The 17,326-nt window shown below is 45.1% G+C and overlaps 1 protein-coding gene across 1 annotated transcript in view; it reads right to left on the reverse strand.

The window, feature by feature from the left end:
• Positions 1-2,540: 2,540 nt before the first annotated feature.
• Positions 2,541-17,326, reverse strand: part of WDR36 (WD repeat domain 36) — a 1,582,076-nt gene continuing 1,567,290 nt past the window's right edge. Inside the window, exon 23 of the mRNA XM_044064266.1 lies at positions 2,541-3,130. Coding sequence (XP_043920201.1) covers positions 2,981-3,130 — 150 coding nt within the window. The 3' untranslated portion in view covers positions 2,541-2,980. The remainder of the gene's footprint in view (positions 3,131-17,326) is intronic.

Genomic DNA, 17,326 nt, shown 5'->3' on the forward strand with positions numbered 1-17,326 from the left:
ATGTATTCAGTGTCTGATCTAGCAGGGAGGGATGATACCAGAAGAGGTGAGACAAAAGTGACGAACCTAAGCCACAATATGACAGAGTAGAGCTCTTCTTCTGCCCACGTTATCCATAACCTGGGACTCATTAGTGGTAAAGGTGTGATGTCTGGGACCACTAATAAGCTGGAGAAACCCTGCTGGAATCTGCCCAAGGATTCTTAGATGGGATATCACACTAGTAATCTTAAGTATATAGAAGGCATCAACCTTCCTGAAAGTTGAGGAAGCAAAATATAGATACTTCTTTTCAGAATGCAAAAATATTCCATTTTTAAGAACAGGTTCCTTGAATGGTGGGAATAACCCAATACTCCTTACCTTACTTACCCTAGGTAATGGTTAAAGCATTTCTGGAAGAAAGTAAAGGAGTTACAGAACAGTCCATTTAAGATCTGATGAACCTAAACTCTCTTCAAAGAAGAAGTCACCCAAAGGGAGACATAAGGGCAGAACTCACTGTCCACACAAGGGCCTCATGATTCTCTGAGTTCCTTCACCAAACAATGAGGGGGGAGAAGAACTGCCCTAACCCTAGCTCCTAATGAGCTGGGGTCAGGGTCACACTAACTAGACATGTGCAGAGTGGTTGATTAAGTGACAGCAAACACTGGGGATCAAGAGGTAGAATATTAATATCCAGGGAAGAACATGCCAGAGGAAAGCGCTCATTTTTATGGCACATTATAGGACTGGCAAACAACTAAAATGAGCATGCTCTGCAGGCAGGGGAGGACCCGAGATAGCTCTATGACCCTAGCTGGTGAGTCTTAATGACGGAAGACATTTGCTTGTCTAGGATGAGACTATGTGAGGACTCATAAGAATACTCCACATCAGCAAGAAGTTAAATCATGGTTCAGACTGTGTAGACATGAAGGAATGCAACTCAAGGGAATTGCTGAACGCTCACCTTTTTCAAGACAATTTTGAGTTCAGCCTTTCATCAGCTGAAGGGTATCTGGCAACAAGCAGGGAACAAGATGCTACCTTCTGGACAGACTTAAATAGAAAAGATGATATGATTGATGTACATCCCCCTGTTCCCTCACTCTCTCAAGATGATATGACATTAATATAGGATCACTTTATGAAGCTTCTTGCCAGTCTCTGCACTGGATACCTTTAGTGGCCAGGATCTTCAGAGAGCTGAACTTCTTTGTCTACAGCTGGCCAGGCTGAAATGTTGAATGTTGGCACCTAGTGCTCAACAAGCTTCTTGCCCAAGCAGCAGAGTGTGTGTGTGTGTGTGTATGTGTGTGTGTGTGTGTGTGTGTGTGTGTGTGTGTGTGTGATCATTCTTTTGTGATTTGGAGACAATAAGGTTTCAAATTATTGCGCCTCACACATAGGAATTTTCCTGTGAGCAAACGATAACTGAAATCTGAACTGTTGGAACAGCAGGGGGAAAAAAAGGGTGTAGGGATTACACATGGTCTGCCAGATTGACACATGATGCCATTGTGTGTGCGCCAGCATCAGACATACATGCTTCTGAATGTGAGAATGAAAAAATATTGTCAGACAGTGTTTAGCAGACCAGGAAATACTACAAATTACACATTGAAGAAGGCTTCTAAAATCAGATCAAGCTATAGCCTCCCCATTTAGAACTTTATGTTTAGAATAGATTTCCATAAAGATGATTTCTACATTTATATGCAAATGATGAGTTATACAAAATTCTTTGAAATAAGTATGTGCTGTTCCAGTTATGTAGCTCCCTACAGTACTGGTCATGTTTAAAACAGGGGTCTCAGAAAAAATATAACTGAGGTCAAAAAGATCATCTTAATAACCTTTTTGATAAATACATTTTATGTTATATCTTCAATATGTTCCAGGTTTTTTCTCCCTTCTTATCTGAATGACTTACATTTTTATCTGTGATCTCTGCAAAGAGCATCTTCCATACATCCATTATCCTTTCTGTAAGTAAATAATTTTCTTATTTCATGACTTACCTTCCTAACTTCATACTTAAGAGTTGTTTCAGGTTCAGCTTGCAAAACAAGCTGAAGTATACAAGTCGTGCTCACACTATTCTTGTCAAACAAAGCAGCATTCTTTAGGCAAGAGATAATTTCTTTGTACAAATAAATTTAAAATTGCTTTTGAGGAGCAACTTGCCTGTTTATTGTTAAAAATAGCCCTCAACAGGCAAATGTGAGAAATTATTTAAATGCAGCACTTGCTAAAAAGGCAATGAAAACTGATGTTTCCATTCCCAGATCAACGTTGCTGCTGACAGGACTCCCACTCACTTCAGTAATTCTGTAAATAAAATGTGCTGAAATGATCTGCGTAGGTAGGCAAAAAAAAAAAAAAAAAAAAATCAGATGGAACCCTATAAAGAAATTCAACTGGGAAAGTGTCTATCTGTAATTGTGAATTTTTATATCAGACCAAAATACCAATACCAGACTGATTATATTACATCAAGTATGGTTTTCAGCATAATATAGATTTTATCCTACAAAAAAAACAATGCAACACAGTATATTTACACAGTGAGGGCTTTATTAGTTCTTCACTATTAAAATATATTCAAATAATTCACTACCTATATACATATTGCAGTAACTACTAATAAATAAATTACACAATCTGGAAATTGTTAGAATGGTGGCAAGCATTTTAGTTTATGAACCAAATGAGATCATACAGAAAATCAAGGCACAACAGGATATGAACCTCTAATAAAAACTGTTATAGGCAAATGGAAAATTGTTTTAGAACATTTTGCTTAATCAGTTAAATTTATTATAGCCTGTCAAATGTTGAAACTGGCTGAATCTCTACAGTAGAGAAATCTTACTTCACACAGTTTCACAATGTATAGTGTGCATTACTGATCCAGTTCTTCCAAGTCACACAAAGTCTTTATACTAGATGTACCAAATGTATGTAAACAAATGATGCAGTGACATGAACAAAATTATAGTACGGCACTTTTCATGTATCCCAAGAGGCACATGCTCTGGTTAAATAGTGCCTGCATGTGAAGCCATGTTTCTTCAAGCTGTTCAGACACTTTTGTCGTTTCTGTTAATAATCTGGGTTCTGTAGCAATGGCTTTAAGATGCAGCTGGAAAAAAAAAACAATTATCATTAATACGTAAATGGAGAAAAATAGCTTGCAAAACAGACTAATGCTTTGGGAAGCCCTTACTTGTAACATTTCAAACCACAGTTTCAGGCCTCAGTTTCAATGTGTGTTCAACTTATGATTCAAAATAGGAAGAAAAATGCAGATGACAATGTTAGTTGCTAGATTGTGCTTGCATCAGTGAGAACTAAAATGCAAACATGTTTAATTTCAATGCTAGTTAGAAGCCTGGTTTATATTATTCCAGCTTATTTTTAGTCACGGCTATCAGTAAAACAACAAAATGTTAACTTGTAGATCATACCTCTCAACCTCTTAGCCCAAGAAATCTGGACAAAAAGTCTAAAATAATGGGGGGACAAAGATGCAAAAATAGGGACAGATTTTAAATATTGCTTTTATAAAATTAGAAAGGTGATAGAATAACCTTTTGTATTAGCATGCATTTCCTGAGGGATATAAAGTCTTGACACTTGAAAGTATGTCATTATTTAATGACATCAATCTTCAGTGATTTTCCAGAAAACTGCAAATTTTATGAGGAACAGATCGACACAAGGAAAAAATCTGGACAGTCGAGAGGTATGTTGTACATAAATCAGCACTCTTGATGCATCCAGTACTCAATTTTTCTAATAATTGTTTCCTGTAGTGAATGAGATGCAATCAAACACTGTAAAATTATGGGAAATAATACCATAACTTTGGAATATCCTGTATTGCAATGCACTGGATAATGGAACTTTGCCCTCTGGATAACTTTATGGTACTAAAATGTTCAAATGCAGGCTCTGTTGCAGGGACTGGCTGGCTTCTCAGAGTTCCATCTCCTAATATTTCACTTCCATTCCTGATTACACAGTTGTGCAATAACATCCTCATGGTATTCACACTGCAGATCAAATCACAAAGCAACAGACACTGCATCAGCTGATCCAGTGGGGCCCGATTGTTCCAGGCTAATTCCCAAATGTCCGCCAAACATTCCTCTTATGCTATGCTGATGATGCCATAAGAACGCTAGATTTTTCTTTTTGTATTTCTCTGAAGTGTGACAATCTTTGAGTTGACAAGTTAAAGGAATCGATGGGAGGGAGAAGCAGGTGTGTCCGTCCTTCTGGAAAAAAAATTTTGAAGGAGAACAACATCATTTGCTCTGTATTTTCAGACTTTGTAACACTACGACAGGGAGCCTATTTTTTTGCTATACTCTTAAGAATAGGACTCTGCCTCCCCCCTCCATGTACCACTACACAAAAGTGAAGCACAAGTAGACGCTACAAAACAAACAAACCCTTTAAAATAATTCAACAGCAGCAAGTCAGCTTCATAAAACAGTCTGCAATTACATTCAATGATCACATCTATGCCGTTTGAAACCTACTCAGTGAAGTGCGTGTTTTCTAGTAGACCAAAAGAAACATTTTGTCAACTCTTATTCCCAAAATGCTTTATGGTGCAAACCTGTTCACAGATCTCTTCCGACCTACAAAAGAGGAGAAGCAGTTTTCCCAGCTCAGTCATCTGTTAAACAAGATGAGTGCCATGAAGGCAGGGACAGGAGAATGGGAAGGTTGACCCAGATGGAAACAGACAACACAGATCTACAGTCATGGTGAGGGCATAACTTTCATATCCGATGTTGTCTTTTCTGTCTGAGTTCAACATGTGGGACACAGACCTCAGCCACATAACAGCCTATGGCAGTCTCATGGAAAAATATTGTGCAATATGGTGGAGCCAAACAAAGCTCTTGGTATGGACTGAATATCCAATTTGAAGTGGGATATGAATGTGTGATGACCCACACAAATGTCATCCAAAGCAGATTTGTTGAAAAAACTACAGAAGTAACCACAGCTCTGGAAGAATGACCTTTGGGTTTGTGACATAGATTCTCCCTTCAAACTATACCCAAAGGAAATACAATCAGCTAATTGGATAGTGTAACCTTAGATACACGTGCAACATGGGGTGCACCCATTTCAGTCTTAGATAAGGTTAACCTCTAACTGATTAGATTTTCTAAAAAAATTTATTCTGTCCAAATAAAACCTCAACTGCCTATGGACATCAAGACAATGCATCAGATATTCATCTCTATTAGAAAAATCAGGAAAAATACCAGCAGATGAATGGACTGCTTCTAATTGTTCTCTGACACCTCCTTAGGCAGAAAAGCAGGATCTGGTCTAAGGGATACTTTGCCTCAATGAAACACAAAATAATGAGGAACAGGAGAGAGGGCCTGCATCTCTGACACATTTGGCAGAGGTACTGGCCACCATGAAGAGAGTCTTCCAAGACAACAATTTCAAATCAACAGCAGCAGAGGGCTCAGGAGGCACTGCCAGCACCTGAAGCATGAGAGGCAAGTTCCAAGGTAGGAAAGGGTCTCAGACAGGAGGGTGAAGTAAAAAGGTTCCTGTGAGAAAGACCTGTGAGGTCTTAAGGGCAGCCAATGGCACATTATTCCAATTAATGTAAAAACTGGATACAGCTGCCAATTGCACTTTAACAGTTGAATAACTGGCTCCAGCTTAAACAAATATGTGAAAGTGCCAGGATAGCCTCCAATAGCACTGAAAAAAGACCCAAGCCCTGAGAGCTAGCCCACAAGGTGAAGTGATTCCACTTGCCAGCACACACTTTACAAGAAAGCATTTCCTGGGAAGAAGCTAATATCTGTAAAACTCAGACTGACAGCTTGTGATTCCTGGCCATTAAGGGAATCAGAGAAACTAAGAGGTTAACCTGGGCAGATCTAGGCCCACTATGTGTAAAATCAGATCTGACATGGGATCCAATGGGACCTAAGAAGAGTACTTCAGAAGATACCAAAGAAAGGAAAACAATACCTGTTGAGGCCAAAAGGGGGCAATGAGGATTAGTGTCACTCTGCAATGGGATGCTTTCTGTAGAAACTTTATTATTAATGGAGTCAAAAGAATACACATACAAAAGACCCGGTTGGCCAAGCATACAGGAAAGCATCCCATGCCAACTCTTCCTGTGGAGGAATTAAGGCTTAACAGCTGTTGCATTTGGTGTTTTATGGGGAAGAAAACAGGTTGCAACACAGGGTGCCCCAAAACTTTAAAATCCTACTAGCAACTTTCAAATTCAGAGTCCACTGGTGAGGAAGGAGAATGTTTCTCCTCAAATTGTCCACCAAGATGTTGGATTTCTCTGGGGTGTACATTGCAATCAGAAACCACTGAGATGAAATTGCCCACTGCCATAAACTCCAAAGGCATACAGATCCAGACAGTGTCTTTCAATCTCTCTCACTCCTGGTTAAAGTGTCCTTAACTTTCAGACCAAAAAGAGACTAGCCATCAAATGAGGAGTTGATAAAGGGCACCTTACAGCAGTCTACAGAGTCACACTACCACATCCAAGTATGGTGATGCACAGCAATGCTGGCGCTTGCTGTCTGGGATGTGCCATCAGCTGTGTTAGAAAGCATATGCATTGAAATGTTAGCAATGGACTGGTGGGTGGACAACGGAGTCTTCTGGGAGTCCAGAGTCTGCTGTGTCTTAGCTGGTCTGGACAATTCTGACAATGTCTCACTGAAGCTTGTCAAGTGAGCAAGACAATTTAATGTCTTCAGTGAGAACGTGGCTGAGACATAGGCGTGCTTCCCTAAGCAGTCCAATGTCCGAGACTCTATATGGGGGATGAACCAGGGAACTCTCCTCTGAAATGTCCTTAGTTGGCCACCATTAGAATGACTGGATCCCCAGCAGGACCCTTACTCCAGTGTTGCAGATACTTAGGTGGGGCAAGGATCTTGTCAGGCTTTTTTTTTTTTTTAATTGAACTACTTCCATGCTCACCAGGACACCAAGTCAGTAAATGCATCCAGAAGGAGAATCACACAGGTCATGGATGGGCCAACCCCGAAGGTCTCCAAAAACACTGACTCCTCCTGAGAAGGGGCTTCAACAATCCAACTCGAGCTCTAGTGAAGCTCTAAAATATAATCAAAATAGGCATCTTCACTGGGGGATTTGGGGGGGCACTCTCCTTCCTCAAGGTCAGTGTCCTCAGTGAGGTATTACTGAGGTGAGTCCAGGTGCTTCTTCTTGCACCACCTCTTACTGGACACTAACCACCCGGACACTCCGGGGGTGGGTGGGATGGAAAAGGCTGGGTGCCCTACCGGGAAGACTGGAAACCACCTGGGGTGAACTGTCCTGGAACAAGCTGAGTTTAAGTCGCAGGTTCAGATGTGGAAGAAGGGGGGACACCAGTTTTATTAGACCACTCCTGCTCCCTATAGGAGGACATCCTTTGTACAATGTCGAAAGCATAAGCAGAAGTGGGGCAACCAGACCTAGCAGACCTAGGGTCCAAAGACCCCAAGAATGCACTGGAATCCAAAGCCATTACTCCCTGTCTCAAAGCCAAGACTGGAATTGAAGACAACTGGCTTAGAACAACTCAGATCCATAGGATGTGAGGGAGGTACTGGAGCTGTAGCTTTGGAGTGAGGGCCTGGAGATGATGGAATGAGGCTTAACACCATCTGTACCTGTAAAAAAAAAAAAAAAAAGACCACATCAACTGCTACAATTTGATGTCTTCAAGATCCCAAGCTACCAACGAAGGTTTGGAAAATTGCCTACCAGGTAATGGGTCTGGCTAATGGATCAAGCCAGAGAAGTTCAAATTCGAAGTGGAGATGACAAGGATTCTGGTGAAAAGTGCAATGGAGAAGAAGGAGAAAGGGGGGAACGTCTGCTCCAAAGGAGCCCCTCTCTCCAGGAAAGTGCTCGGAATGCAAATGTCAAAGAAGGGGCCTTGCCAGCAACCGGAGCCGAAGGAGACGGCCTCTAAGGTAATGGAGCTGAAGGAGATGGGCTTTACAGGCAGGGGAGCTGAAGGGGATCAGCTCCAAGATACTGTCCTCTGAGGTGGTTACTGAGGGATTTCAAGGGTCTTGGGACCTACGGATCCAGTAAGCAAGAAAGAGTCACAGCAGAAGAGGGGAACAACCTCTTCTGGTCCCCTCTTGGAGACTTTGTGATCCTTAACATCCTGTTTTTGGCCTGACTTGTCTCCATTGCTAGAGAAGCCCAAAGAGGAGTTACCTGAAGTAAGGAGACCCCTTCAACATCAACTTAGCCCTCCTTTCATTAATGGCATGAAAACCAAATCTCTTGCAAATAGTACAAGCATTGCTCATGGGCACCCCGATATGGAAGCTTATGCCTACAAGCAATGCACTTTTTAAAGCCCTTATCCATAACCACCATCTAATCTACAAGTACTTAAACTAAAACTGCCCCTCTGGAACCCCCCACTGTTTATCCTGTTAGGATATCATGCAAAGAGGCAGCACATTGTATCCTGTTAAGGTAGCTTCTTGCTACATGAACAACAATAAAATAATAAGAACATAGTGCAATTGCAGGAACAGTTGAGCTATTTTCACAAACTTCAAGTGGTGGGAAAGAAAATCAGGATAAACGACATGCTCCTTTCTTTTACAAATGTCTTCCCGTCAATGAAAAAGACGAGAACGGGTGGCCTTTCAGTAGACAACTGCTTTAGAATTCAAAGCTCAACTGATGATGCCTAAGTGTGAAATGAGATCTTGCTTTGGACTGAAGATTGAACAACTCTGAAGACTGAGTGTTGCCCAAAAGACCATCCTGATCAATAAAACGGTAAAAAAATATAAGGAAATAAGGATACTGCATCAGAAGCCAAACATTGAAACGCCGAAAACTAAATGCTGACTCTTAGCTTCCCTGAAGGCCATAAGACCAAACCTAAATGTATATTAGCAATAGACACACTGCATCTGAGTATGCATGTTACTTTTAACTTATTTCCTATTTAGAAAAAGTGCTCACCACTGTAATTACAAACACTACTTCCACCCAAAGCTCATGCTGAAATGCAATTCAAAATACTGATGTTCACAATATGAAGAGCAGTACCAATGAAGTCACAACTGGTAAAATATATTAATAAACAGCAAGTGACCTTACAATATCCAGATTATTAAATCCTAGTAAATCCTACTGTTGCCACTAGTCACCTACGATTATGTTAACATTAATTCCAAAATCATGCTATATGCAATCAGTTGAAAGATTTCAACACAAAGCTTAAATGATAGGTGACACAAAAGGAATGGCACTAACCTCTGTCAAGTGCAACTAAAAGGATATTAAATGTTCATATAGTCCCCCCCTTTACACTGTCAGAAATTTCACATTTCTTTAAGTATTCTGGTAATCAAACTGTACTGACAGAATTGCTTAGCCTCATATGAAAGTTAAGAGCTGGATGAACAAAATGCTGTTGATGGTATTTGGGTAGCTTGAGTGGTTACTGAAGTATTGCAACTTGTTTAAAAATGACAGACAGTAATACTTAATGTGCTTATAGTAACATAAAATCTAGTTTAAGACCCAACATCTAACAAATGTGCCCAAAGCAAAAGATTAGCTAGTGCTGAACAATTTGCTAAGTCTTTAGTAATACTTCTAGATCTAGGGAGAAGAACATTTGTTAAAACTATGAGGCTGGTAAATAAGAAGTTATGTACTCACCATAACGTTCCATCTGAGTAGGTGACTTCATTTGTCTGCAACCTTTGGGTCTTGGATCTGACTTCGGATCCGAGCTGGCAACTTATTTTACAGCTTATGGATCCGAGCTCCTAGCTCCTCCCCTTACCCATAATCCCCTGCCAACCCTGATTAACCTCAGATCAAGTTTGCCCTTATACCAAAATTCAGACCAAAAGTGTCCCGAGAGGGACCAAGAAAGGACATTCAAGAATTAACTTCTGAAGGCCAGGGGGAAGGAGGGGGGGGATGGTTGCAGACAAATGAAGTCACCTACTCAGATGGAACGTTATGGTGAGTACATAACTTCTTAATCTGAAGTAGGGACTTCATTTGTCAGCAACCTTTGGGACAGAGTCCACAGCTACCTGAATCTTGGGGGGCCATCATGGAAGGATGTTCCGGAGCACTGCGGAGCCAAAGGATGCTCTCCCTCTGGAAATGACGTCCAGCTTATAATGGTTGATAAAGGTATGAGATGAGGCCCAAGTGGCTGCAGAGCAAATATCATCCAAAGATACTCTAGATCTAAAGGCGGCAGAAGTAGATATGGAGCGAGTAGAATGCGCAGACTCCTGAGGTGCGGGCCTCCCCGAAGTTTCATAGGTCAGAAGAATACACTGTGAAATCCATCATGATAAGGTGACCTTAGAAATAGCTTTACCCAAATTGAATTTGGAAAAGGAAATGAACAACTGATCGGATTGTCTGTGACCAGCAGTCCTATGAATGTAGAAGTGCAGTTGTCTGTGCACGTCTAAGGAATGTAGCTTGTACTCTCCTTTATTCTGGTACTTAGGGAAGAAAACTGGCAGGTTAATGGACTGATTGATATTGGTTTCTGAGGCCACCTTAGGAAGAAAGGAGGGATTGGTCCTGAGGTACACTCTATCCTTATGAAAAATCAAGTAGGGAGGTTTTGCACAAAGGGCCTGAAGTTCGGAAACTCTTTTCGCTGAAGTGATGGCGACAAGGAACGCCGTTTTCCAGGAAAGGTATTTAAGTTCCGCCGAGGCAGCTGGTTCAAAGGGAGGGGCAGTCAAGGCTTGAAGGGCTAGTGATAGATCCCAAGGGGGTACAGCTTCCTTGACAGGAGGCCTGAGCAGGAAAGTACCCTTGAGGAAGGTTTTACATAATTTCGCAGTCATCAAGGGACCTGTCTCGTGTCCCACATGGTAATGAGAAATGGCTGCCAATTGAACCCTGACCGTAGAACAGCTAGCTCCCTGTTGAAAAAGTCTGGTGAGGAAATCCAAGACGGACGGCAACAAAGCCGTGAAGGGATCTATGTTATGGTGTTCCGCCCAGATGGAAAAACGCTTCCATTTACTGTGATAGACTTTTCTAGTGGAAGGTTTATGTGCTGCCACCAAGATGGCTTTAACTGGTGAAGAGATGCCGGGAGTCCTGACTAAGAGTGGAACTGGAGCAGCCAAGCTGTCAGCTTCAGGTTGTCCAGATTCGGGGTCGGTAGACCTAAGGGATGGGATATTAGATCTGGAATGGGATCCAGAATCCAGGGAGGATTCACCAGATGAGACCACAGGTAAGGGAACCAAGTTTGATGAGGCCAGAATGGGGTAATGAGGATCATTCTGCTCCCCAACCGAGAGGCATTCTGTATAAGTTTCAGCATCAGGGGTAGAGGAGGATAGGCATAAAGTAGACCGGGAGGCCAAGCATACACTAGAGTGTCTCTCGGGGTTTCCCCGAGGGGGGGAATCACAGCGAAGAAGCTGGAGCATTTCGTGTTTGAGGGAGTGGCAAAAAGATCGCAGCAGGGTTGCCCCCATTCGGCAAAAATCCGCTTCGCTACCTGGGAATTGAGAGACCACTCGTAAGGGGAAAGAATAGTGCAGTTGAGCTTGTCCACCAGAATGTTGGACCGTCCCGGAATGTGCGTTGCGATAAGGAAGCAGTTGGTGGAGATCGCCCATTCCCACACCCTCATGGCCTCTCGACAGAGAGGGCAGGACCTGGTTCCCCCCTGTTTGTTGATGTACCAGACAACTGACATGCTGTCTGTCTGTATCGCAATAGTTCCTACGGGGAGAAGGTTCTGAAGTGCTTGCAACGCCAACAGCACTGCCCTCATCTCCAGAACGTTGATATGCAAGGAGGTCTCTGTGTCTTTCCACGTGCCTTGGACCGTTTTGCCTGAGCAATGCCCCCCCCCACCCGAGGCGAGAGGCATCTGTGGTCACCGTGGCAAGGGGAGGCGGCGTGCAGAAGGGTCGTCCCGTATGGAGGTCCAGGGACTGGAGCCACCATAAGAGGGCCCTTCTGCAAGCCCTGCTGAGTGAGATAGGGTGACTGAGGGGGAGAAACTGAAAGGACCATTGGACTAAAAGGGTCCACTGTAGCACCCTCATATTCAGACGAGCGCATGGAAGAAGAATTATTGCTGCTGCCATGGAGCCTAGCGCCCTCAGGACCAATTCCGCCGGTGGGGCTTTTGATTGGAGGATGGCCCGCACATGAAGCCTCAGGTTTTGAAGTCGCTCCGAAGTGAGGAACGCTCGCAGACTTCTCGCATCTAGTTTGGCCCCTATGAAATCTATCACTTGTGTCGGAGCAAGGGAGGATTTGTCCATGTTGATTGTAATGCCTAGTTGGGGAGCTAGCCGGAGAAAGTAATTTAGGGCTGCGCAGAGTAGATGCCTTGTTGGGGCGGACAGAAGCCAGTCGTCCAGGTACGGGAAGACCTGCATTCCCTGGAGTCTCAGGTGGGCAGCTATCACTTTGGTAATCACCCTGGGGGCTGTGGTGAGACCAAAGGGGAGGACCCTGAACTGATAGTGACTGGCTCCCAGCCAGAAGCGGAGAAACCTCCTGGATCGTCTGTCCATTAAAATGTGGTAGTACGCATCCTTAAGGTCTACTGAGCACATCCAGTCGCTCTCCCGCAAGAGGGGGAGAATGGATTGAAGGGTGACCATCCAGAATTTTTCTTTGGTTACTGACAAATTCAAGAGTGAAAGGTCGAGAATCGGTCTCAAGTCCCCCATCTTTTTTGGCACCAGAAAGAACCTGGAGTAAAACCCTAATCCGAGCTGATCTGGTGGGACGGGCTGGATGGCTCTTTTTTCTAGCAGCTGCTGAATTTCTGCAGCTGCCGCCTCCCTCTGATCGGGTGGGTACATCGGGGAGGTTTTTGAGTCTGGGGACATGGTGCAGTGGAATTTTGTAACCTCTGGATATGATACGAAGCACCCAGCGATCTGACGTAATGGACTCCCAAGCCGTCAGGTGCTTCGAGAAGCGCCCCCCGACTGCCTCCAGAGTGGAGCAGTCGGGCAACCCCTCAGGGCTGCTGCGTGGGCTGATCAGAGAAGGTTTCTCTGGACCCCAAATTTCTCGGGGCCCCTCTGCCTCTAGGGCGGCGTCCTCCCTGTCCTCCTCTGCCACGGAAGGACTGGTTGTCCGGAACAGGATGGGAATGTTGCGATTTCCAGAACCACATCTTCTTCTGTCCCTTTTGGTTCTTGGAGAAGGACCTCTGGGGAGCAGAGAAGCGGACTCTGATGGCAGACAACGTCTTCCCATCCTTTTCGCTCTGGACAAGTGTCTCGCGAACGGTCTTGCCAAACAAGGCAGAACCATCAAAGGGGGCATTCGCAAAGGACGCCTTAAAGGGCTCCGCGAAGTCACAATGCCGGAGCCAGGCCTGACGTCTCATGACTAGACCCGCTCCGCTGGCTCTAGCGGCTCCCTTTGTGGCGTGGGACAAAAGCCGCATATAGGTATTTGAAACAGATCTTAGAGTGGCCATAGGAGTGGAGTACAACTGCTTGTCCTCCGTCGACATGGACTCTGGGGGGGAAGCAGCATATTCTTTGATAAGATCTTGCTGCATCCTGATATGTGCCATGTAGTTCAGGGACCTTACTAAGAAGGTCGCTGAACTAAATACCCGCTTCCCGAGGCGATCCATCGAGCGGGACTCCTTGCTCGGTGGATGGACAGAGGGGCTCTCCTGAGCTAATTCCCTCTTGGTGGCTGCCGCCATCAACATGGCATCTACGGGGGGACCCTTGCTCCAATGGGACTGGTCTGCAGGGGGACTCAAAATTCTATCCGGGCGTTTGGGGACTGGCTCCACAGTGTCCGGCTCCTTCCACGCCCTGGTGGTGATAAGGTCCACCAGAGGGTCGGCCGGAGGGGACACCCAAGAGGTAAATGGGCCTGCTTCCAATGCCTCCAGGAACACGGACTCGTCGGAGGAAGCCTTGGGGGCAGACCACCCCCCCTGATCCTGAGCATTTCCATGATGTCTCCAAAGGAGACATCCTTGGGGGGGGGGTGACCTTGGGGAGCATTCCCCTTCATCTAAGTCCGTGTCCTCTGTTAAGGACTCGTGGGAGTCCATGTGTCTCCTCTTACACTTATGCTTGTGAGGCACTTCCTCGGGGGGACTGTCCAAGGAGGTCTCACCAGCAATATCCTGTTCCAGTGTAACAACCTGGGACATCGAAGCAGGCTGTCCCTGTGGCCGGGTGATGGAAGCCTGACCCAGCAGAGAGGGAGTGCAGGGTGGAGCCGATGCAAGGACCGGGGGTCCGGATGCTCTCAACAGAGCCCTCGCCACTGCATCGAAGGCCGAGGGGGAGCCGCTCTCCCTGGGGTCTGAAAGCCGACTCCCACTCGGATCCGATGAAGGGATCGGAACCGGCGCCGAGGCCATCGGATCCGAAGGACCCATGTGCTCCGACCTGGATGGAGCCGAAGGCACACTGAATCCCTCGGATCCGAAGCTCGGCCCATGGCTCAGAGAGGTCGGATCCGACAAAGGACCCGACAGACTCGAGGGCAGGGTCGGATCTGAAGTACCCAGTACTGTCGGTGCCAACCCACCCCCAGCTCCAACGCTGCCCTGCTCCGAGCGCTCCAAACCCGGGAAGTAGGTCGGAGAAGGAGCTATCGGGGCAAAAAAAAAGGTGTTTAGCCCCCCCCCGAAGGGGGGGGGGGGGGAGGCAAGAGCACTCCCATCTGCAGCTGGGCCTGGATGAACCTTCTCATCATCCGGTCAAAGTCTGCATCAGAAAGACTAAGTAGATCTCGATGAGGCCACCGAGGTGGGCCGGGAATGCCGCCTCGATGACCTCGACGGACATCGGGTCTCCTCCTCCTCGGGTCCCAGGGAAAAGCAAGGGGATCGGATCCGAGGAGGAGGGGACCTGGAAGCCATGGAGGGTGAAGCCCGCTTAGCTGGGGGGCCGAAGCGGAGGCCTCAGCCCACCTCTTGTGGTGCTTCTCCCTCCTTTTCTCCCTCCTGGCCTCCCTTTCCTCCGGCGACTTAGTGGGAGTTTGAGTCCCGGCCGGGGGAAGGGGGGCAGCAGTGGCTACCACCGAGAACTGAGGAGGAGCTACGGGAGTACCGGAGGCCGAAGCCGGATCCGGGGACAAAAGTCCCGCCAGAACCAGCTTCGACCTCCGCTCTTTCAGTGCCCTGGGGTTGAATGCTGCGCAAATGGAACACCCAGAAGACAGGTGTTCAACCCCAAGGCACCGAACACACAGAGTGTGGTCATCCGCCGGTGAAAGCTTATGGCCACACTCGGTGCACTTAGAAAAAATGGGTTTTGGGGCCTCCGACATTAGAAAAAATAAAGTAAACTATACAAACACACCAGGCCCCAAAAACACAAAACACACACACACTCTACAAACCAGCGAGGGGAGGAATTACACTAAAAAATAATAAAATTAACGAAAAGGGATCCTAAACCACACATACTGTTCAATTAAATCAAAAAATTTTCTACTTTGACAAGTTTTTGAAGACTTATCTGGTAAGTCGCCAGGAGCTCTAAAATCCAGCTGTCTCTTCTAAGAGCGGCAAACTAGATCCGAGGTCAATCAGGGTTGGCAGGGAATTATGGGTAAGGGGAGGAGCTAGGAGCTCGGATCTATAAGCTGTAAAATAAGTTGCCAGCTTGGATCCAAGACCCAAAGGTTGCTGACAAATGAAGTCCCTACTTCAGATCTTGAGTTTGAAAATGGTTTCAGGATGCAACTATTGGAAGCCCAAGTACAAATGTCCACTGCTTATTTGCAGGGAATGAGGTAAAGTGATCTGACAATGATTCTATGTACATAGCGGCACTTGATGACTCAAGTGCAGCAATGGATTTTCCTACTTGCATTTATTGTTTTGGTCTATTTTTTAATAAAAGGCTTCAGAAACATTTTATTACACCATGGCCCAAAAAATGTTTTAAGTTTCTCCAGCTGTGATGTTACTATAGTTTAACATTTGGTATGTCCATAGACTTGAATGCAGCACCTTCACCCATGAGTAGTGTTGGGACCATTAAAGTCCATCAGTGTAACAGATGTTAACCTATACTAACATCACGGAGGTAAAACTTCCTTGTTCTTTAGTATGAAATCAGTGCAAGGAAACCACATATTTTAAAATGAAGAAGATGACAGAAATGTTCTGATATGGGGAAAAGTACTATTAGCTGGTTTATGCACTGCATGCTGTGGTGCTAAAGTACGTTTTTGAATATTGGCAAATCACTAAGATGCATTATATAAACATGGGAAAGTGCTACAGTATCAATCATACAGCAGTAATACATGATACTCTACATGGCAAGCATATGTGACATTACAGTATGTGGGCATAAATCTTACTTAAATTCCTAAACAACTCATCTGGCTTTTGTTGGAAGGCAGCCTTCCCCTTACCTCTCAAAGTGCCCTGCCATGCATAACAATTATGATGTTGCTGTGTCGTGAAGATAGGGTCAATAAACAATTTGGTGAGGAACATCCCTCAACATGGGTGGTGAATGTGGGCTTGCTCCTTCTGCAGAAATTTACTATATGAATTAGTACTTTTCTGCAAGCAGGCTTATATTTTCAGACAAGGTAGCCTGCTTAGTATGTCCTCACATAAAAATACAGTTGTGTACACTTACCATAAATGTAGATGTTCAAGTGTATTCACTGTTGCAGTCATCACACTTGGGTTATCTGCCTGCAGGTACCCCTCAGTCGGCCTGAATACCAGAGACTTAGTATTTCTGCGTTGGTTACTGTCACTCTAGGTCTGACGTCAGGGGTATAAAAACAGGCAGCCAACGCCATTACATCAGGTTTTCTTGCCCCAAATGTCAGGAGCCCAACAATAGGGAGCTAAGCTATGGTGGGAAACCCACCACCAGTAAAAAGTAAATACCAATACCCCTGTAAGGGGAGAGTAATATACACAGAGAGGAGAGAGAAGGGGGCTGGAGGGAGGGAAACCAGGACTGCAACAGTGAATACACTCAAACATCTACATTTATGGTAGGTGTACACAACTGTACCATGTTCTTTGTGTTTCACTGTTGCAGTCATCACACTTGGGTTGATTCCTAAAGCTGAAGAAGGGGTGGAGGCAGTCAAGAAGAGTTTGGGCTGGCTAGTATCCCCTGCAGGACTGCTGCTGCAAAACCCTCCCTGTTTTTGGAAAAGATAGGCAGGTGGTAATGCTTGGTGAAGCAGCAGCTTCCAGAATGTCCCTGGTAGGGACTCCCCTGAGGAATGCTGTAGAGGTAGAGGCTGCCTTAATGGAATGTGTTCTGACCCCCTG

The sequence above is a fragment of the Protopterus annectens genome, chromosome 2.part2 (assembly GCF_019279795.1).
Source record: "Protopterus annectens isolate FY-2018-M chromosome 2.part2, PAN1.0, whole genome shotgun sequence".
Taxonomy (NCBI): Eukaryota; Metazoa; Chordata; order Ceratodontiformes; family Protopteridae; genus Protopterus; species Protopterus annectens.